The following is a 21,817-nucleotide window of genomic DNA, read 5'->3' as shown; positions in this document are numbered from 1 at the left end:
TAACCAAACTGTCTGTCATACACTACATTGACTTCACTATGACTTCTCATAAAATGCTGCACAGCAATAACACATCCTGTCCTTAATCAGAGGCTGCTTTACTTGCTTTAGAAGGCAGCGTGAAATTCTCTTAGTCTTTCAGTATTTTACACTTCATGCTCTGCTGAGACACTGTAGTGAACTGTGCTGCATTTGAATGCATTCTTAAAGTGAGATTTCTTTAGCTGTATGCTAACCTGTGGAATACTTACAAAGCTAGAAGACATTCATGCCACATCAGCACCGTGGTTAGATTCAGTCTGATTGATTGTTGAGCTGATAAGGCAACAAATATACACATGCATGCAAACTTTTCATGTAACAAGCACTATTGTGCAAACCCATTTCTTGAGCTCTGCAACCAAAATCAGACACAAAATCTCCCTGCATGTCCTTTGTAATCACCCAAGTGAAGAAAACCTGTCAATTGATGTTTGCTTGACATTCAATTCCTTAAGAAATACATATTTAAAATAGGTCCCTAAATGCCTACATTCTGCATCCACGTACTAGAATGTAATGGTGCACAGGAAACTTCTATTTCTGCTTTATTTACTCTGTACTTACATTAAGACCCATTAGTTAGTATCATTCATCGGCTATCTTTGAACAAATTTTCTTATATACGTATAGAGAACATTGCTATGTGCTGAATATCATAATGCAAACCATTAAAAAACATTACTTCCAGTAACAATAAATACATTCACAATGTATCGGCTGCTTGACTGTGGCATCTGGACAGATAAAGTAATGCAATTCCTGTTTGCAGGTTGTTTTGGGGCCACTTTTATGACACTTCAGACACCTTGATAGAATCCTTACGGATAGATTTTGGTACTTAACGGTTGCACCCATACATATTTGTCAACTAAGCTAAAGCCAAACTCAGTTCACAGTGATGCACTTATCAGATTTTTGCAACTAGCCTGGCACTGGACTATTTTAAGTTTGTGCAACCTATGGGAGGGTTATGCAATACTCTGAATGATGAGATAATGTAAAAAGCGTTTACAACTAGGGTGTTGCGTGCTGACGGGAGAGCAGCTGGATGTTGGTTGTGTGTTGTTGTGATTCTGTAAAAGATAAGAACTGAAAGTGAGGTTCATGGCTTCCTTTAAGGTTCGTGATTTTGTTGCCTTTGAGCTTGTAAACATGCGAACTTGTATGGTTTTGCATCGTGCATGAGGTAACCTGCCAGTCCAGCTATGTTCAGACTGTTTAGTCTGATCTGAATTAACCATGAGTTGTGAATAAATCCATTTTGCATAAATGTTCACTTGTGGTTCGAAGACGCTTCAATTTTTGTCAAGTTGCAACACAACGTCAAGAAAGTTCATCATTTTTAATATAACTTGTTAAGACTTTAAGAGCATCTGAACAGGAAGCAGCTAAAAACAGCTCAGAGAGTCACGTCAGCGATGAAAATGAGGTTTCAGTTTAATTTAAGGTGAACACAAGTGCAATATCTTACTTCACCACCGAGCATCTCGAACGCCTATTTTTATTTGTTGCAGCCTAAATGACTTCAGTCTCCCTCCATGAAGCTGTGTGAACTTGTGCTGAAAATGTGTTTGACATCAGCAACGACGCTCGTGTGAGATGGAAAGATTTTCAACTGGCTGTATTGTGCAAGACTTGAAAGATCCAGATACGGCTGCCTCTATCTAGATCTGCTGCATCTGATATCAGAACTTCTTCGTTTTTTTGGTACGCGATACACGTTTCCTTTCTTTGTGATAAAGACTCTGACATGATAGGAGACGGCCAGAGATGGTGCTTGTAAGATGACTTCAGATTTTAGGTAATCGCACTGATGGCCATCTGTGAGGTCGACCGCAGCAGCACAAGCTGTAATGATCAAGTTTCTGGAAATATCTGCTGCCAGATAAACTGTGGTTGAACTAATGCCAAAGAAAACATTTTCCATTAAAAAATGACCGCTCATTCACGTGCTGATGTTGTGTAATTATAATTTATTATTTTACGTGTAGTGTTTACACAGATATCCTGAATATTTTAATTGCACAAATCCTTTACACATCTGGCAGACATGACAAGAAATCCCTTAAATTAACCAACTTAAATGACTTTAACTTTAATACAAAATCAGTGGTAAAATAGTACAGCACCTATAAAATAAAACAATACTCCTCCGAAGTCTGTGGTGGTTTGTTTTGTTATATTTAGTGTTTACAAAGTGTTACAAACCCGGACGAATACAAAACATGAAAAAAGTGGCTCTGTTGAAAATTATGGGTATGTTCTCATTTCAACCTGTAAATGTCACTTGAGGCACACCAGCATTGGTCACTCACAGGCCAGTTTGCCATCAAAGGACGACAGGGTGATGGCAAAGGCTTGCAGGGCACACATGGGGAAACTGTAGTCCATGGAGAAGACCTCCTCTGACACTCGGCCAAACTGCATGACTATGTACTCCTCTGGAGGAGACAGCAGGAGATGAGGTTACTGAGACAAACAGGACAGACATTGTTCTAATAGTGGTTCCTGTAGGGAGATGTCACATCTTACCATTGTCAGGGTGGATGATCTGGAAGTTCTTGACAGACGCCTGAGTGACTCGTCCGTGGAAGTTGAGCACATATGACTGAGTCTGTTCGTTCCAGCTCGGGGATTTGTTCACCAGCGTGACCAGTTTGTCTGTGTTGCCGTTTGCATGGCGGGCCAGCAGAGTCTCGAGCTCCTGCGATAAAGTAGAACTTCAGTTTTCTCTCACCACAGGTTTTCATTTGCTGAATTTTCTTAAACGTACATTTTTGGGATGGATGGTCACTCTTTCATCGTTCTCCAGCATGCCAGGGATGATCACTGTCATTTTCCTGGGACCTCTGAAACCCAGCACATTGGTCTCCTGCAATGTGATAAATGCTTGTTACAGGTTTTACTGATTTGAACACTGTGTGAAACAGATGTTTACTGTATGAGAGACTCACATAGCAGATTGCTGCCAGTTCCTGCCGCACAGATTCACACTCTTTGACGAAAGGTTTCTTCTCTGGGTTTTCACCTCCGTCGAAGACTGTGAACTTTGTACCCAGAACATTGGACCTGAAACACATCGGTCCTGTCAGATATACGATCTGTTGTATATTCTGTCACTCTGGGATTAAATAATAAACACGTGTGTTACACCTGTACACGTGTCCACTCAAAGTCAGCTTTTCAGGTCCAGCTTTTCCAGTGCAATATAATGTAGCACAGTGATGCTTTCTAACGTTTCAAGTCCAAATTTGTCCTAAAATTTGGGTACAATTTTCAATCATGCCATATCTGTATGTATGAAACATGAAGAAGAAATCATTTCATTTGGTTTTTTTTCTTCTATTTTTGCATTTCTTGTCTTGTTTTTACTGTGCATCTTTTTTATGTAGCTGCTCATCCTGTCTTAGAGAGTAGTTTATTTTGGGATGGTCCATCACGTCGGTCCAGATTCAAACATCACAACTAATAAATGGAAGGCCTTGAATTTTTAGATCAACTCCCACTGCCCAGAGGATCAATCCTAGTGATGTCTGGTCAACCACTGACTTTTCATCTGTTCCTTCAGCTCAGCATTTGTAGCTTTCAGTGAAATATATCCACAAGTATGTGATGGTTTGCCATCAATCTGTTATGTTTATTAGGGGGATTTAAATATGATAGTTACTTTCAATTATGACTAAAATGCCTACAAAATGAATAACATTCTCATTAGCGATTGTATTTCTAGTGCTAATTAACAGATATTAGCATGCTAACACACTAACTGAAGGGTAGTAAACATAATAAACATTATACCTGCTTCCTATCAGCATTGTCGCTGTGAGTATATTAGCGTGCTGATTTACACTGCTGAGCTTCACAGAGCTGCTGGCATTACACTCTTGGGTTGCACCAACAGAGATTAATTTAATCTAAGATTAGTTCTAAGCAGAGTTGATCAAAACCAGGTTGAAAATGAGCAAATTAAGATTAAAATAAACCATCTGTTGCACAATTAAAACAATCCCTTTTCAGTCAATCCAAGTTCATTGATGAGAACTGAAATTAAAAAGAGTTTAATCAATATAGAGATGCTTGTTTACCCATTTTTTTCATTTTAAACCTCATCAAGTACAAGCTTAAAGTACTCAGTCTAGTTTCAATCAAGTATGAAGTGTTGATGCAACAGAATTAGATTAAATGTAGGTTTTGATAAGGAAAACACTTTTAAACATTTAAAGAAAGGCTTAAATTGATATTTTTCTTAGTTTTCATCTAATTTTAGGCTTGATTTAACATAATTTAAAGTTGAAATCATGCTTAAAAATGATTCCATTTTTTGAATTCAACACTGTACATCTTGTTTATATATCTAATATTTGAAATGATGAGTACTAAAGTGACATCCTCCCAGAGTTGAGAGAAAGAAAAGAAGAGTTTGGAGAAGACCCACGTTTTTGGTTTCTAAAGTCAAACTGGCCAGTTGATTTGGTGTCTCATGAGGAGGAAATAAAAACAGAGCTATACCTGAGTTTTCCGATGTAGCAGTTTGTGTCTCTGGACAGATTTGTGGGATCAGTGGAAATGAGATAGTTGGATGTTTTGCACTTCTTCCGTTTTCGGCCTGCCATTAGAAACACCTTAATGGTAGCAGAATGAAAAACAGATGTTAAAAGAGACAGAAAATGAGGAGAACTTTGATGCAAATGTGACAGCTTCACAACATAACAGGATGATATTATCAGATCTACATGCATGTGCACAATAATTTGGTTAAAACTTTAAAGTGTCAACCCTTTTGCCGTCCTCTTTCTCCATGTGGAGGTAGTACGTTGGGTAGATGCCCTTCTCCATGCCTCTCCTGTCCCTGGTGACTCTACACTGGATGGTCACGTCTCTGGGAGCAGGACGCAAAGCAAACTTCTCCAGATCCTCCACTGAAATCGGAGAAGTTGACTGCAATGAGAAAGGGTGAGAAATCAGAAAACCAATGCTAAGTTTGCTTTTGATAACATTTAAAGTACATATTTCATTTGTAGTGTCTCACTCTTTCATTGCATTCACTCCCTGAAGATGAACTCTCCCTGTAGTTGGAGTTAAGTGAAGCTAGACTCGGTGTAGTTTTCTCTGCTTTGTTTGACTTTTTGTCTTTTTTCTCCTTTTCCTGGATTTCGTCCTCTTTGCTCTCATCACTTATTTGGCACCTGGCTGTGGAGATAAACACAAATTATTCTTCACTGCAGCTTTACTGGGTTGTTGATCACTAAGTGCATTAAGCTGGATTAATACTCACATGTGTCCAGCTGTTTTTTCCTCTTAGGTGACTGAGGAGCAGGCTTCTGGGGCTCATGGTCCTCCTCTTCATTGTCACTCCCGTCTTCTCTTTTCTTCTTTGGACTTGCCTCCTCCATCGCTGGCTCTGTCTCAGGGGTTAAAGCCTCCTGTAAATGCTTCTCTGCAAAAGACCAGACAGTTAAATACAGTAAAAGCTCAGTAGAATAATGTAAAAGCTTACATAAAGCACCTTTGTGTCAGTGGAAATGTGTTCTGTTATAATATGGAGTGTGTTAGTGCCTGAATGATGTTACTTTTGCGCTCTTGTTTAGTCGTTTTGTTTGTCTTCTCTGCATCTTCACTTTCTGTCAATTTGTTCTTCTTCTTTGGTTTCTTCTCTTTTTTCTCTTTGTCCTTTTCTTTGTCCTTTTCCTCTGTCTGATTCACCTCTGAAAAAGTTGCTCATTAGTAATTTATTAAAGCATAGTGTTGCATAAAAACAGAAGACAGTGCACAGTTCTTACGTTTGTTTTTTTCTTTTTTCACATCTTTCTTCTTTGTCTTTTTTCCTTCCACATTGGCTTCATGGTCGTCTTCACCTTTCACCTCAGGCTCTTTGTCAATCTCCAAGTTCATCTTCTTGGGAGTAGCAGGCTTCTCTGCAGGCATCTCATTGAACGCCACGCTTTCTGTCGTGTCGTATTCACCCAGTGTGATCTCATCCAATGGGTTGTCATGGGCATGTTCAACTTGATCTCCAGGTAACAAGCAAAACAAATGTCTACCATTATCAAGCTGAATAAATTGTCATTTCACCACACACTTACATGCTCTTCTGCATTTTAAAATGATTCTAATACTGACCGGTCAGTGAAACGTTGCTCAGGGACTGGCTGATCAGCAAAGGCATCTCATCGGATTGGGCAGCTTTGTGCTTTCGATTCTTTTGGCGAGCATCCCGATTAGCTACCACCATCTGAGAATCAGCCCTCTTCTTTTGCTGCTTTTTCATCAGAAGGCTTCTCTGTGGGGCAATTGTTAATTACAAATAAATTATACTGTCTCCACACAATATTTATGCATTCAACTAGAGAGGTAGTAGTGCAAGTTGATCCTGCAAGCAGCCAGTTGAAACTGGCTGCTCAGAAACTGATAACACCAATGTAACTTGTTTAAATGCCTGCTGAAAAACTAAATTGTTTCCACCTATTGCCACTCACTCATTCAGACTCTGCTCTGTTCAAGTGGTTCCTTGCACAAGTAAAACTTTGCTTTGACTTGAGAGACAACTCTGAGTATTTATTTGGAGAAGTCAGGACTCCACTGAAGAATTTTCCTGACAGTAATTATCTCATTTTTAACAACATTTTGGTTAAACTGTGAGCATTAAAGAGTGCTGGCAGAGCTTTTTGTCGCATTTGAAGGCACAGCTGCTTTTTTTTTAGTGCACGTGATGACAACTAAGCTCAGTTGACCATGTTGTGAGGCACTGAGCAATGTTTTTGGTCACGATTGAAGTATACAATATATTACTTGTATATCAAATATACTGGTAAAATTCTGTTTTGTTTTGGGTTTTTTTTGCTTCTTTTCGCTTTTTTAAAATTGTTCGTTATTTATTTGTTTTTATAATATTGCTAACATGTCCATATGGTGTTTTATAGATACTGGAAGACATATTATGAGCAGTAGTTGATGGAGTTGGTGCTGGTCTGCTGGAGAAACTCAGTGATGACACCTTTTCTGAACTATACCAAGCATCTTTCTGCCTTACATTCTGTATATGAAAAAAAAGACCACAACATATATGCTGACATAGACATAACTGTGGCAGGCCAATATCAACCGATAACACTGACCAGCCAGTAAACCAGTCAGACTGTATTATAAACTTTTCCCTATCATTATTCATCTTCAGAATCATTTTGCAGTTTGAATGTGTATGGCTGAATTACTCCGAACGTATAACTTGTCATTGTTTTACAGTGTTTGAGCAGAGTTGTAGGTGAGCTGGTGTGCTTGGGCTGCAGTGATGGAGGAGTGGTGCATTTAGAGAGAGCTGGGGATGTCATACATCTGCAAATTTTTACACCTTACATCTAAACTATTTCAAAGCAGGAGGGGATTTTTTTTCACTGAAAAGGTGTAACTTTGATAGACAGAGATGACCAAAGAGGAACTTGTAAAGAATGTTATTTGGAATAATTCAGATAATTATGTTTATACTGATTATTTGTGTAATTTATATTGGTAGCAGGATTTTATTAAATTTGAGAGAATGAATTGTCTGCTGTAAATATTGCCAGCTGAAGAAGATAAGCTACCAACTCTGGTTCTCTTCTATCAATGTTGCTAATTACTCCTACGGCCACTACTACTACTCTGACAATTAATTTAGGATTAGTGCTATTGGGTTGCTACAGCTACTATTAGAATCAAAATGGATTATCTGCAGGCCTTCCTGGTATAAGGCATTGGTGCAGCACTTTACTGGATATCAGCCAGTAGCACACATACTGTACACCATAAATAAGACTGGGACTTAAAGTTGAGCAGCAGCTCCACACAGCAGGTGCTTCTGACACAGTTGGTCATGACCTTGTGACACTCTAGAAAGCTTGATGTTTTTTTTGCAAAGCTCTGCTTCAGTTCAAACTACTTGGTAACTATAGTTAAATACAAAATAAGCTCCAGTCGTAGCTCTAACGCCGGCATGAAGTGTGATAATTACATTTATCCTACATGTATGTTTGTGCTAAAGGATCACTGCTAAAAAATCTACATTATCATCTGAAAAGTAACATCTCATTCTAAGTTATGTGAAGCTCCTTGTAATCCTTGTAGCAGTATGAAAAACACAAACATATATCTTGGCTATTCACATGACATCAACTACTTGTAATCACTGCGTGTTTACCTGATTGTCCAGCTTCTGTTGTCGCATATCAGGCTCCTCCATGTCTGAGAAAAGACTCACTGCTAGGAACAAAGCAAGCAGTAAGATTCTCAGCAATATCTAAGAACAGCAGGTGATGTCCACCACTAAGGTTCAGTATGAGAATATTTCAAAATATTGTCCAAAAGCGCAATTAAGTATGGAAGCGGGTGTTTGGTTGTGGCACCCAGTTCCATCTGCCAGTCTGTCCACCTGCATGTAGCAGAAGGCAAAGTGGATTAAAAGGGGATAATGTTCTTAAACTACACTGCACAGCTCAGTCAGTGTGGACAGGCAGTCTCTTGAACGAGGCAAGCTTTCCATGAGTGCTTTATGGAGAAGCTGGGAGGTCTGCTGCTAGAACTGAGGCAGGAGAAACAGGAGGGAGGTGCTCAGCTTGTTAGAGTCATTAGTCTGCATCACTTAGCCAGTAGTCAAACATGGATCCGCCACAGTCACAACACAGCGCTAAAGCTGCTGAGTATCAGTTAGAGAGCCTCACTTTCCTGTGCAGCACGTCACCTTGAAAGTTGTTAAAATTACCCAAACAAGATCACTTAGCTGCTTGCTGTTAGTGGGACACTCAGGCAGGTTTATCTCGTTGCCGTGGCTACAGCTGCCATGCAGTAATGGAGGAGAGCCACAGCAGAGTCTTTAATGAGAAAATAATCATTGTTTATCTCTGTTATCTCAGCCAAGGAGGGTCAGCTAAGGCTTTTTTTTATTGCAATTTGTCCACATATTGTACAAAAACTGCAAGATAAAAAAAAAGCTTTTTTAGAACAGTTTAAGACGCAGTTAACAATTAGTAAAATCACATTTCCCATAAAATTACACTATTTTACAGTTTTTATATCAGCAAACAAAATCAGTATTTTACACTTGCCATAATTGCAAAGAAGAATTGTTTATATTAGAGAAAACTCATTTTTAAACTGTTATTTTACAGATTTCCCCTGTATTGTGCAATTACAGATAGTATCTCGTAAAATCACAGAAAATGTTTATTTACATGGTGACTTTTCAAACATTTGCATCTTCTTATACAATGTGTGGCCATAAAATTGTACTGTTTTACTTAATTCAAATCATTTAAAAATGTCTTTATTTTCCAGATATATGCCATTGTTTTTTTAATTAAATTTTTTACAGTTCTTGAACTATAGAGTATTTCCCCCTTGTTTAGGTTTTTTGTTTCTGGCATCCTTGCTTCCAGGTTTGCCTTGTTTTTCACAGGACTGAATTTAATGTAATTTAATGAATTAATTGATTAATTGCTTGTTGTTGTTTTTTTTTGTTTGTATACTTGGCAGAATTTCTTAAAATTTGTTACGTCTCCTCTCTCATCTTATCGTGACTGAATAATTTCAAACGGATAAGACTGCTGATTAAAAAGAATTGTGACTATAATAAAAACACTAATTCCCCTAACTAGTTGAACATAACTTCATTAGAAGTTGTCAAATAAAAAAGTTTTTTTTATCTATCTATCTATCTGTCTATCTGTCTGTCTGTCTGTCTGTCTGTCTGTCTGTCTGTCTGTCTTTCTATCTTTCTATCTTATCTATAAACTGCAAACATTTCTTTGGTCACAATTATTCAGTCATAAGGAACTTTAAAGTTTGACAAAGATGCATTTTTTACTTTTTCTTTGGCCACTGACACAAAGTCATGTGTATTTGCACATTATGACCGTTTGATCCAGATAGAAGTCGCTGTAGATATTTATAAAATGATGCAGCTTGCACGTGAACGCATCACTCTCATTAAAACTGACTGGTTTTGCGCCAAGCTCTGCCCTCTACAGTGCAGCACTCTTGCGCTGAAAATATATTATGCAGAGAGAATCCAGACGATTCCCTGCATGAATAAACAGTGACTGATACGTTGGTCTAAATTTTCCTCGTGTGTCAGCCTGTCATGAATAATGGACGCTCAAGTTGTAGAAATACAAATAAACGGAGCTCCCATATAAGTCGATAAATGAAAACGATTCCGTTTCACCTTACCTTGAGTGCTTGACTTCATACTTTTGCTAAAAAAGCTGCCAAACATATTTATTTCATTGTTTTAATTAATTATGGTGGCGAAAACAAGATTTTTGGGCCGTTAAACCGAAAAGGTAAAAAAAAAAAAAAAAAAAAAAAGTGGTTTGTTGCTAGGATACAAGGAGGTAAACAAAGATGGCGCCATGCAGCTGCACTGAGGCCCGTGTTGGTTAACGTACTTCTTTAAAAAAAAATACTTTAAAAACTATTTTTAGCTACACAATCCGTTCAGACTAGTGTTGGGTTATCTCACTTATGTTTTTCAGCTGTTAAATTCGGCAGTTTGCTCATTTGTCTCTAATTTAAGGAAAAAAAAAGATGGATATGAAAATAAAGGTAGGTGCTGCTAGTTTGGTTCGATTCACAATAACTAGTGAGATGTTGGGTTGTTTATTGTCTGTTAGAAGGTAAAGAAGTGGATTGTGTTGAGCTAAATGACAAACACGACAGAAGTGATTTTGTCCGGTTTCCTCAACAAAACAACAACCAGCCTTAAAGTCACTCATATCAAACCTACACTGTAAAATAAATCCTTAAAAAAAAAAAAAAAAGACAACCTGGCATTATCCCAGTTTTGTTACATTACAAACAGTAACTTGTAAAATCGCACAGAAAAGTATTAATGTAAACATTAGTCATGAATAAATCAGGACAATACTGTAAGTAATGTCCAAATCAAAATCCTTTATTTTATTTCATTTATAAATGTGTTCTTTTATGATTAGTTCATTTACAAAATGTGAGCATAAAATTACACTCATTAAACCAGCAAACAATGCAATTGTTTTACAGATAGTTGCCATTATTTGAAAGAACAAAAAATGTAAATTAAGAATGATGAAAATGGTGAATTATTTATTTATGGGTTTTTTTGGACAGATTTTTTTGGACAGGTTTTTGCCTGTTTTGTTAAATGACAAAAAATATCTTGTAAAATGACAAAAACACTAAAAACTCCATGTATAAAAAATATTCAAAAATGCAAAAACTGTAAAATGATTCTAAATCTTTAAATATTGTAATTTTACTGTCAAACATTGTAACAGCCATTTGTAAAGACACATATTTAAGACGTGGACATGCAGTTTTTGCTCTTTTCTCCCTTTTTTTTTTTACAGCCAATTTGTAATTTTAAATAATTAAACCGTAAAGATTCCTATAGCTTACGCTGAAAACAACTAACCTCTTCTCTTAAGTCTTACCATGTAATGCTTTGCAGACATTGTTTACTTCTGTAGGTACCACAGGCCCTGAAAGCCAGACTGATGCTATGGTGAGCGTAAAGTCTAGATCATTTTAATGTCATGCTGCTTTATAGACACATTTCCTGACTTGATGTTATGTCTAACACTTCAGGATGGATGTAAGCTACCATGACATGGAGGAGATGGACAAACTACAGTCCATTCCTGAGTTGGAGAGGTTTCTGCTCCCATCTATGCCCAGAAACACATTCATTTATTAACAGTCGCACCACTAACAGTATTTTTCAGCCTTTCTTCTTCTCTTCTGCTACAGTGCTTTACGCAGCGTTCTTGGAGTTGACCTCCCTGAACCAAAGAGAGGAGTTCTGTTGGAGCTCTATGTGCAGACTGTGCTTTTTTGCAGAGAGCACAGTTTCAAAAAAGAGCAAACTTCTGCTCTCCTGTCCATCATAAAGTCCATCCACGAGGCCAACATAGGTCAGTACTGAGGAGGTGGACATTTATTCTACAGTACATACTCATCAAGTTCCTAACCAGCTCAATAAGCTCAAGACAAAATACTGTGTTGTAACAGCTTATACTGCATTTTAATACATGACTAAGTCAAACCCCTGCTGACGAAAAGTGCTACTGGGGACAGACTTGAAGCCGCATGACCTGCATTAAATGTAAAGTGTTCTTTAACGTCGTGTACTGCGTGTCTGAAACTCCTTTCTTGCAGAAACTCCACTCTTAAACTTCGAACAGTGTCTGAAATACTGCAAGGAGCTTCTGCTCTGTCACTCAGTCAGGGTGTGTAAAACTATCAAAAGTCTTCTTGTTCTCAGTCATTTTAACATTCAGGGATTTTTGTTGTTTTTTTCTTGTTGTTAAATTCTCCTTACTGCATGTTTTTGCTTATTTATCTGTATTTATAGTGCTGGTAACCGTACTCTTTCTGCTGTAATAACAGAATTTCCCCTCAGCGATTAATAAAGTATTTCTGTTCCATTATTCCATTTTTATGAAGCTGTTTCCTGATGTTGTCTCTGCCCCCTACAGCGGCCTCCTTTCAGTATCAACATCTTCAGCTCCGCGGAGGCAAACTGTATCTTAGAATACATCCACAACAACTACATGAGACACTACAAACTCTACAAATATATCTTCACTCCACAGGTAAGAAATTATTTTACTACACAATTTCTGCGCATTCATTTTTGTTTATCTTTATGTTACTTTTATGAAGACTATCAGGAGAGAATAATGAGATTCTGCATTTTTATGCAATATTTTTTCTACATATTTTAACAGGTAAAACTTGATTTGTCTTTGACATATTCTGGGATGACTGAGCATGAGCCAGCTGCCATGGACGTTTCCTCTGTGCCAGGTAATAATTACAGGGCTTTAGTAGCACAAACATAGCAGGCACCATCAAAGTGTTAACAACATCTTTTCACACTAGAACTGAAAGAAAACAATTTAAATCTGCAAGTCAAGTTGCAGATTACATCCATATCTTCCCAGACTGAAGAAACAAAGAGCATAGTTAGATAAATGGGTTCATATTTGGCCAAAAAATGCTGATTCTGATAGAACACAAAGTTGTAACCATTAAGGTAAACAATACTTCATTTACACATTAGTGCTTTACACACATCTTCAAACCATGAGCACAGAGGACCTATAAAACCAGAAATAACAGATTATCTGTTCAGAGTCTGACCAACTTTAAAGTATGGTCACAATCTCCCCTTCTGTTCCTGAGGTACGGTGTTTTGTCAAACACTGGGATCTCACAGTGACTTTGACCTTAACCTTTTAGATGTAAACTGTCTTCACTCCATTGTTTCATCCTTTTAGATATTTGTGTGAACTTTTATTATTATAATTGGAACATTTATGCTCAGAAATGACCTCAAAGTGTTCCTGAGATATTAAAACGGTTTGTACAGACCCTGAAAACATGGTGCTTCAGTCCTGGCGCAGAGTCATGATTAAAAAAAACATGGCAAAAGTTCTGAGATTGTGAATTAGCAGCTTAAGAAAAGGGCAGCAGTACTTTACATTATGATGGGGAAAAGTGTACATTCTTAAATTGTAAATGCTTGAAACTGAGAACTTCTAAGATCTTCTGAAAACCTACAAGTACAAAAAAACACCTTCAACCTACTTGCATTTACCACATTTGCTCTACTTTATTTTGCTGCATTGAGAACTGGATACTTTAGAAGCCTGTTGACTACAGCGCATGAGCTACACTGTGACTTTTGTGGAGTGAAATGACAAATACAGCATTTATAAAGCATTAGATTTAGCTTTTGTTTTGCATTATTTCCATGAGTGCTCACAGTTATTGAAGACACACCGTTGGCTCTGGGTGCTCATCATGTGCTGATTGGTTTAGATTATGATCTGTTTTCTTCTTGGCATGTCTGTATGTTGGCTACAAAACGGAGAGATGAATATTGGCAGTGACTGAGTGGGAAGTTAAGTTCTTCCTCTGTTTTATACTGCTGTGGTTGGAGTTGGTAGTTTAGATATTTATGAGCAGAATAAGTGCATTACAGTAGTCACGTCTGGAAGAGATGAAAGCATGAGTGACCTTTTCTAAGTCTGCAGAGGAGAGGAAAGACCCGATCTGCACTACTTTGGTCACCTGAGCATCAAAAGACAACTCAGAATCCAAAATAACACCAAGGTTTTGGGCCTGTTTATGAGCATTTGCTGATACGCGACCCAGACCACAGGAGAGCTAATTAATGCTGTTAGTGCTGAGGCCAGGGGGAGTAATAATGATTCAGATTTAGAGTCTGCGGAGCTCTAAGAAATTCTCAACATCTAATTTTTAAATTCAGCAAAGCAGGACCTGACAGGACAGACAATAATCTATTATCATCAGTATTTTAGTGACCCCCTAAACTTTCAGAAATCATGCAAAATGCACCCTGCTGGACTACATAGATTAATACTTTAAAATACTTTTGTTGCACCAGATGCTGAAAATGTGGTGGAGAAAGAAGCTGAAGCAGGACCAAATAGAGATGGGTCTTCTGACGCACAGGAAACATCCACCACAGAGCATGAGGAAGCAACGCTCGGTAGGATCACAAATCATGACAGGACTCAGTGTAACTGCAGAAACCTACCCCAAATGTGTGTCACTGCTTTATTTCCTCGCTTTCAGGTTCCACATCAGAACTGAAGACACTGATAGAGCGAGAAGTCAGAGAGCAAATGATGCACGTGTCTGAACAACTCGATCAGCGCATGAAAGAAATGTCACTTCAGCCTCACTTAGATCCTTCACAGCACACAAACAAAGCCAAAAAATAACACTTAGAATAGTTTTTTCCATTTAAATAAGTAGTATTAGTAGTAGTAGTAAGTTTCAAATAAGCACTCACAGGAGATAAGACAAACCAAACATTTGTTTTTATTGACAAACCTTTTTTTCTGCTTATACAGTACATTGCATGTCTCCATTTGTACAATTACTGTACATTTCTCAAGCAGGCACTTTCACGAAAAGTGCTTCTCATCAGACGGAAGAATGAATTAAGTAGGGAATGCTGCTGCTGGTTAGTTCTAGTTAGGAATACAGTCATAAGTGGTCTTCACACTTGGTGTGAGTGGGTTTCCTATTGGAGGAATGTTTACATGCATGACAGCTACAGGATTCTCAACCAACAATGTTTCACACATGTCCATCAGTGCTGATTTGTAACTGTGGAACAGCTAAATCTGAGCTTCAGTACAGTATGTCTATGTAAGTATTAAATAACTAATCACAGTGCTTTGTTTTCCACTTAGAAATGCATCCTCTCCTCAGTTATAACAGACGATCAGCAGGTAAAATCCTAAATATACATAATGTACTCATACGCTGAAGTTGTGCAATATGTCCTCTACTGCAAAGTGCACCACAAACAGGATGAGCTGACAGGATGAGTTTCAAACAGCCACAACCTTGGATCGAAACACAGATAAGGAATATTTGCTTATCTTGAACTTGTAGAGTCACGGTGCACATCAAGGCGCGCAAACAGTCCCTGAATTCCTCACCTTAAAATTAAACAGTCACTCGACAAGACGGACGACGACGGCAACATGCGAACGGTTAAATAATAAAATCAAAGTTTTGAGGAATAACGTCGACCTTTCATGTTTCAAAGTCCTCCAGATCCAGCAGCATGATCTTAGCCGTGTTCTGGAAGAGAGCTGCTCGGTTCTGCTGCTCCCCTTTCTTCACCCAGTGTCCGTAGATGCGGAAGGCGCAGCCGTCGATCAGCTTGCGGACGCCGCGAAGGGAGTAAGGATCTCTGGCCAGCACCTCCCGGGTCAGCGGCCGAGCCCTTCGGTAGCGGCTGTACATTCTGATGCAGGCGAGCACAGTTACTATTAACACCTGGAAGCAGAAAGAACACAAGGATGGAGAAGTTAGCTGCTTCTTCACGCACAGCGTATGAGCTGCCGAAAGCAAATAAAGTTAAAGCCAGCAGCGTGACTCACCCTAAATGTCCTCCTGGGACTGAAGAGCCGCACATCCTCCTTCTGGTACTGTCTGAAGAAGGAATGTGCTAAGGCTTGTTCTGCAGTGAGACGGACAGCTGGGTCCACCACCAACAGCCTGGAGATCTGCACATCACAGAGAAACAGATACTGAAATATAATGTGCTTTTGCTTAGCACTGAATATACAGCATGACAGCATTTCACTATTATGATTACTGCTGATGCTATAGAAGAAACTAACCTAAGAGGTAGAGAGTTAAATGGATACTAAAGCTGGATGATGAGGACATATAAACATATATGGGTTGAACCTCTAAACCCACCGAGGGGTTTAAAAGACATATAATCTTGTTTTTTATTTTGAAATTAACAATTTCAGATCATTTATCAGAGCCAGAAACTGTACAAACATAAAGAATGATCAAATGCCGTCACATTTTGAACTTTCCGATGGACCAGATATGGAATCTAAATTACTCATCAGTGAAAAAAAATTCTAAATCTAAGTTTTAAACTATAGTATTATGTCCTTATCACTTTATTCTTCATCTCTCTTTATAATGTCACCAAAAATAAACATTGTGACCGTCTGCTCTACCCAGATTCTGTGAAAAACAAACAACTCTGTTCTCCTCAGTACAAACGTGAAGCAAATATTAACTCAACCGTAACCAACAGTCACAGGATAAAAATGTCTGCGACATTTTGGCTGAACTATTACTATTATATAACTCCTTAACTGTGTTGAACTGCAGGCTGTGTTTACACAGAGCAGATAGGAGACGAGTACAGAGACAAATGTTAAACATAAGACGTAAAATATCCATAGTACGCTGAATCATCATGTTTTCCTGTATTGGTAACACCTAAGGGCACTTCAAAAATGTCGTTCATGTTGAGTCGAGGCTTTTAAAAGTTGTGTAAAATATAGAATAAAAAAAAACTGTCATTTTGAACAGAAGATATTCTTGCTTTGGCTCTACTTCTAGTCATGGTTGTGCTGTTTCCAGAGAGGTGCAGGACTTTGTATTACATTGAAAATGATAAAAATCTGACAGAAGTAAAAAAAAACTTCACTTGGGCTTCACAGATATTTACAGAGTTTGAGCTTACCAGATCTTTCACAGTGTCAGACCGGTCGTCCCACTCTGGGGAGCTGAACTGATAGCGCCCCTCCATGATCATCCTCAGCATCAGCATCTGTTTGCGATGCCAGAACGGCGGCGAGCCGGCCAATAAGGTGAAGAGGATGACTCCACACGCCCAGCTTAGCACGAGATACAAAAATTAGAAGCAGAAGCGAGGACAACACACGTGATCACAGTTTGTAAACCAGTACGGAGGCAAATAACTTACAGATCGACCTCCTGGCCGTAGCCTGGGTGCAGCTCATCCATGGAGCATTTCAGTATTTCAGGTGCCAAATAACCAGGAGTCCCACAAAGCTCTAATCATAAGAAACCACAAGACAGACCTTTTATGTGATATATATATGGATAGAGAAACGATCCCTTTAATACTGACTTCATATGATCCACAGTCGTACCTCGGAGCTTCTCTCCAGGTTCTAGCTGCACTGAGAAACCAAAGTCAGACAGTTTGATGTGGCCCTGATCATCCAGGAGGATGTTCTCAGGTTTCAGATCCCGGTGCACGATGTTGAAGGAGTGGAGGTACTGAACGGCCTCTAGCAGAGCTCGCATCATGCTCCTGCAGAGAAACCAAACACAGATACGACATTGATGCCACACAATGAGCACAGTGAATTGTTTTACAGTGCTGTGTCCATGTACTTGTCCCATCCCACTTATGGTTGCAGAAAAGCAACCTTTTAAATGCAAGAAGCAACCAAATTTACATATTTTTTATGTATTCCAAGTGTAAATTTTTGTTTCTAATACAGCCCATGAGGGCCTGATTTAAAGTTTCTCCATTTTATAAAAATAAACTAAAAATAACTCCATAAATCCACAGTACAATTTATAAAATGCTCAGTGAATAATATCTGATGTGGAAAATGAGAGGTTAAAACATTAAAAACCTTTCATGAAGCTACATCTGTGTAAAAAACGCTACCAGAATAAATGAGTAGATGGAATATATTGACGCTGGAGCTCACCTGGTTTCCTTCTCACTTAAAGTCACTTTTTCTGTGAGGTAGTCAAACAGCTCTCCTCGTCTCATGCTGGCAATGAAACATGACACATTAACCACATCAACATTCAGATTTTAGGCAGAATTTGTACACGTCACTGGATTTTAGCTGTCATACTCACAGGTCAAACACCAAGAATATGAAGGTTGTCGACTCATAGGAATCGATGAGAGTGACTACAAGGAAGAAGAGAAAAATAAAACAGTTTTGCATCTTCAAGAGCAGAAAATTAAAGAATCTTGCAGTCTGGAAGAGAGGAGTTGCAACGTACTGATGGAGGAGTGTCCCTTCACCATGTTGAGCACTTGGATCTCCTTCAGCGTGGACGTCTTCACCTCCTCCAGCTGCTGCACCGTCATCTTCTCCGCCGTGATCTCGATAATCTTCACTGCCAGCTCCTGGCCGGTGTGTCTGTGCACACACCTGCGCACCACGCTGCTCACGCCCCTGAGAAAAGCATCGACACGCAACACGGCATGTTTTCCCCGTGATCAAACAAGACTCTGACGGTGACATCTTGAGGTGTTTTGCTGGACTCACCTGCCAATCACCTCTTTGGGGTCATACTTCTGGTAGAACTCCTTGGCCCCGACCCAGTCCGGTAATTCATCTCCGACAACTATGTCTTTGGTCATAGTGACAGCATATGGAGCTATAACAACAAAAAAAAAAAACAACAGTTACAGTGATGCTCAGTTTTGTCTTTGTACAAAAGTAAGAATACTAAAAAAATGCACTGGATCCTGATCATCTCCTGCAGGGGTGTCAAACATGCGGCCCACGGGCCAAAAGCAGCCCGCCAGAGGGTCCAATCCGGCCCACAGGACAACTTTGTAAAGTATAAAAATTACAGAGAAGACATTAATTGCAAATTGTAAATTTATAATAATTTCTACACTTTGACAAGTTGTTTTGGTTATAAAGCAAAATACTAGATTGCTCATTGTTCTTTTGTCATTGTGTGCCTCATTTTGTCACATTTTGTCTTGTTTTTGTTGTTTTTTTCCTTGTTTTGTCTGACTTTTGTCCTTTGTCTCACGTTGTTGTCATTTTGTTTCTTGTTTTTGTCATTCTGTGTTTCCTTTTCGTCTCACTTTTGGTTTTTTTGTCTTTTTTTTTGCCATTTTGTGTTTCGTTTTATTTATTGTTTGGTGGTTTTTTGTCTCACACTTGCGTTGTTTGTCAAATTTTATGCAGTTTTTTTTTCCCTCACTTTTGTCATTTTTGGTCTTGTTTGTGTCATTTGTGTAATTTTGTGCCTCTTTTTGTAGCTTTGTAACTTTATGTATAATTTTTTTTGTTTCGTGTCGTTTGTCTCGTTTTTTTTGTCATTTTGTGTCTCATTTTTGTAATATTTTGTCTTGTTCTGGGTTTTTTTTGTCTTTTTTGTGTGACTTTTGCCATTTTGATCATAAAGTAAAATACTAGATAATAATCTAATCTAATAATAATAGATTATTCAGTTCCAGATGCCTGCGACTAAATGTTTTGTGCCTTTGTAGACACTCTGTCATCTGGAAGTTGTATTGTGTAAATGATAAACTGAGGCATAATATTGCTGAAATTTTACTTATTTTTCTTAAGAAATTTCAGGTTGTTCATGATGTTTTGTAAAAGGATAATTCCTTAAATATGAACACTTTCAGAATGTACTTTTTGCACTAAAACAAAAGGAAAAATTTGGAGTTGTCGTTATTTAAAGTTTACTATGCTCTGATTTTACTGGTCTGGCCCACTTGAGATGAAATTGGGCTGAATGCTGAATTTTTTTATATTCATTTAGCTCTGAATCAACTTCAAAAATGTGCATTAATCAGGTTTTAATGTGAACTCTGCTGGGCTCTAGTGCTGCTTATTATGAGGAACTACCGAACTAACTGCTGATCAGGAAGTATCCTCTTTTTTTGCTTTAGGTTACAGCTAGTTAGCAGATCATGCCAATGATTTGACTCGTACATCTCTCCTCTCTTGTTGATTGTTGAGAAATGTGCTGTTTATCCATCGGAACACGTCGGTGTCATTTGATTTGGCCTTGATGCAGCAGCAGCAGCAGCAGCAGGTTCACTGACCGCCCAGGAAGCTACTCACCGTGGATCAGATCAGACGACAACAGACGATCAGCGAGGACTCAGAGTCAAACTGTCACCTGAGGAAAAAAGGAAACTACCGAGGATCCATCACTGTGTGTGACTCAGCACCGATATCACTGTCAACGTGAACAACAGCTAGCTAGCTAGCGCCTGAGCTCTGTTTACATTCTGCTTATTTCCTAGAAAACGCTTCACGAAGGACGCTGAAGTTAGTTTCCTGTTCGACAGTTAACCCTGTAAAACCCACTGTTGCAAAAATACATCATCACTTATATTTTATTTAATTATCAGTTTAGATTATTTATATCTAAATAAATATATATTTCTGTTGCTAATTTTTTCTATATTTGGGTTTTACAGAATACACATGTATGGAATATTTTTTTCATTTATTTCTTTTCAATATATACATATATTATTGCTATTTTTTCTATATTTGGGTTTTACTGGGCCCAGATCTAAAACTGCTAAATATAAACAGGTCAGATCTGGATTAGACTGTCCTACAAAAGGCTTTTATTGTGAAAATGTAAAGAAGGGAGATTTCACATCTTAAAATTTCTTTCTTTCTTTCTTTCTTTCTTTCAACAAAACAAAGCAATGTAATATGGACTGGACTAAGGATTCTTAAAAACTCACATTTTGATTTGTTTATCTAGCTGTCAAAATGCCAAACAAACACACACACAAGCACAAACTACAGGGAGATTTCATAGCTTTTTCTTTTTATTTCTTTTCTTTTTTTCCCCCCAATGTAAGCCACATTAGACCAGGTCTAGCTCAAAAACCATTTTACATCAGTAGATCAACTCTGGACTAGATTGTTCCACAGAGGTGAGAGAATCTTTAAAATAAAATTTGCAAAATATTGGTTAAAAAAAAAAAAAGAAAGAAAGAAGGGATTTCACTTTTTCTGCATGATGACCATATTAGACCAGCTCCAGATCCAAAGACAATATAAAATATCTCTCTGTCTCTTTTTGTTTTTCACACACGAAATAAAGGTTTCACAAATCAGAAATGTGTTTCAAAGAGTGTTGGAGCCGAAATATGATCTCTTTGTTTTATTATTACGAATGTTTGTATGACTGTGTGGGTGTGGCTTTAGGAGCCACGGGGTTGCCCACTGTCGGGAGTGGACTGCATATATAATGGCTAATGAATGAATGAATGAATGCAGGTGTGCAGTTTGGAGAAGGAAGCCGAACAGTTTTCGACCGTACTCAAACGCTGTGTCAAGCAGGTGAATGTTGTCAGGTTGTATAATATTGGTTTACTGGAGACTTAATGTTGACTGAATGATAACTTACGTGCAATTGCCGCCAATAAATGAAACATCAGTAAAAACGAGCAGAGACACTGTTTTAATTTGAAGCCGCACGCGTCAGACTAAGGGACACTAACTGTCACCTCAGTGACTACAGGTAAAGTCACTACAAAGAGTCTTTAACCTTCATAGGACAGTCATTATATATTTTTTTTGATTTGTACCAGGTCTAATGTGATCTATGTGCAAAAATATACATATGCTGGTCAAATTTGGACTATATTTTACTACAGAGGCTAAAGAGTCTTTTAAACACGATTGAA

At 38.2% G+C, this 21,817-nt stretch overlaps 3 protein-coding genes across 4 annotated transcripts; 1 reads left to right on the top strand and 2 right to left on the bottom strand.

Moving 5' to 3' along the window:
- Window positions 1-1,995: 1,995 nt before the first annotated feature.
- On the bottom strand, window positions 1,996-8,434 carry si:dkey-220f10.4 (tubby protein homolog). Its single transcript, XM_035940961.2, has 12 exons — window positions 8,216-8,434; window positions 6,163-6,322; window positions 5,823-6,053; window positions 5,613-5,747; window positions 5,318-5,479; window positions 5,072-5,232; window positions 4,819-4,980; window positions 4,552-4,664; window positions 2,997-3,111; window positions 2,816-2,914; window positions 2,575-2,746; window positions 1,996-2,483 (listed from the first exon to the last, which is right to left on the bottom strand). Exons 1-12 carry the CDS (start codon window positions 8,255-8,257, stop codon window positions 2,350-2,352), a joined length of 1,686 nt encoding a protein of 561 aa, XP_035796854.2. The 5' UTR covers window positions 8,258-8,434; the 3' UTR covers window positions 1,996-2,349.
- Window positions 8,435-8,634: 200 nt separating this feature from the next.
- Window positions 8,635-15,284, top strand: cfap119 (cilia and flagella associated protein 119). Of its 2 annotated transcripts, none has more exons than XM_023294274.3 (9): window positions 8,635-10,617; window positions 11,520-11,554; window positions 11,638-11,703; window positions 11,800-11,963; window positions 12,208-12,278; window positions 12,528-12,644; window positions 12,780-12,858; window positions 14,465-14,569; window positions 14,656-15,284. In XM_023294274.3, exons 1-9 carry the CDS (start codon window positions 10,600-10,602, stop codon window positions 14,802-14,804), a joined length of 804 nt encoding a protein of 267 aa, XP_023150042.2. In that variant the 5' UTR covers window positions 8,635-10,599; the 3' UTR covers window positions 14,805-15,284. The 2 variants fall into 2 exon arrangements, with proteins under 2 accessions (XP_023150042.2, XP_054860822.1); XM_055004847.1 differs by having other exon boundaries at window positions 11,501-11,554.
- On the bottom strand, window positions 14,882-20,428 carry phkg2 (phosphorylase kinase, gamma 2 (testis)). Its single transcript, XM_023294258.3, has 10 exons — window positions 20,226-20,428; window positions 18,678-18,789; window positions 18,409-18,584; window positions 18,259-18,313; window positions 18,102-18,167; window positions 17,529-17,692; window positions 17,339-17,429; window positions 17,096-17,249; window positions 15,981-16,106; window positions 14,882-15,876 (listed from the first exon to the last, which is right to left on the bottom strand). The coding sequence occupies exons 2-10, from the start codon at window positions 18,770-18,772 to the stop codon at window positions 15,631-15,633; spliced, it is 1,173 nt and encodes a 390-aa protein (XP_023150026.2). The 5' UTR covers window positions 18,773-18,789; window positions 20,226-20,428; the 3' UTR covers window positions 14,882-15,630.
- Window positions 20,429-21,817: the final 1,389 nt, after the last annotated feature.

This window comes from Amphiprion ocellaris, chromosome 18 (genome assembly GCF_022539595.1).
Source record: "Amphiprion ocellaris isolate individual 3 ecotype Okinawa chromosome 18, ASM2253959v1, whole genome shotgun sequence".
NCBI classification, from domain to species: Eukaryota; Metazoa; Chordata; class Actinopteri; family Pomacentridae; genus Amphiprion; species Amphiprion ocellaris.
This window is presented reverse-complemented; position numbering and strand designations above follow the sequence as displayed.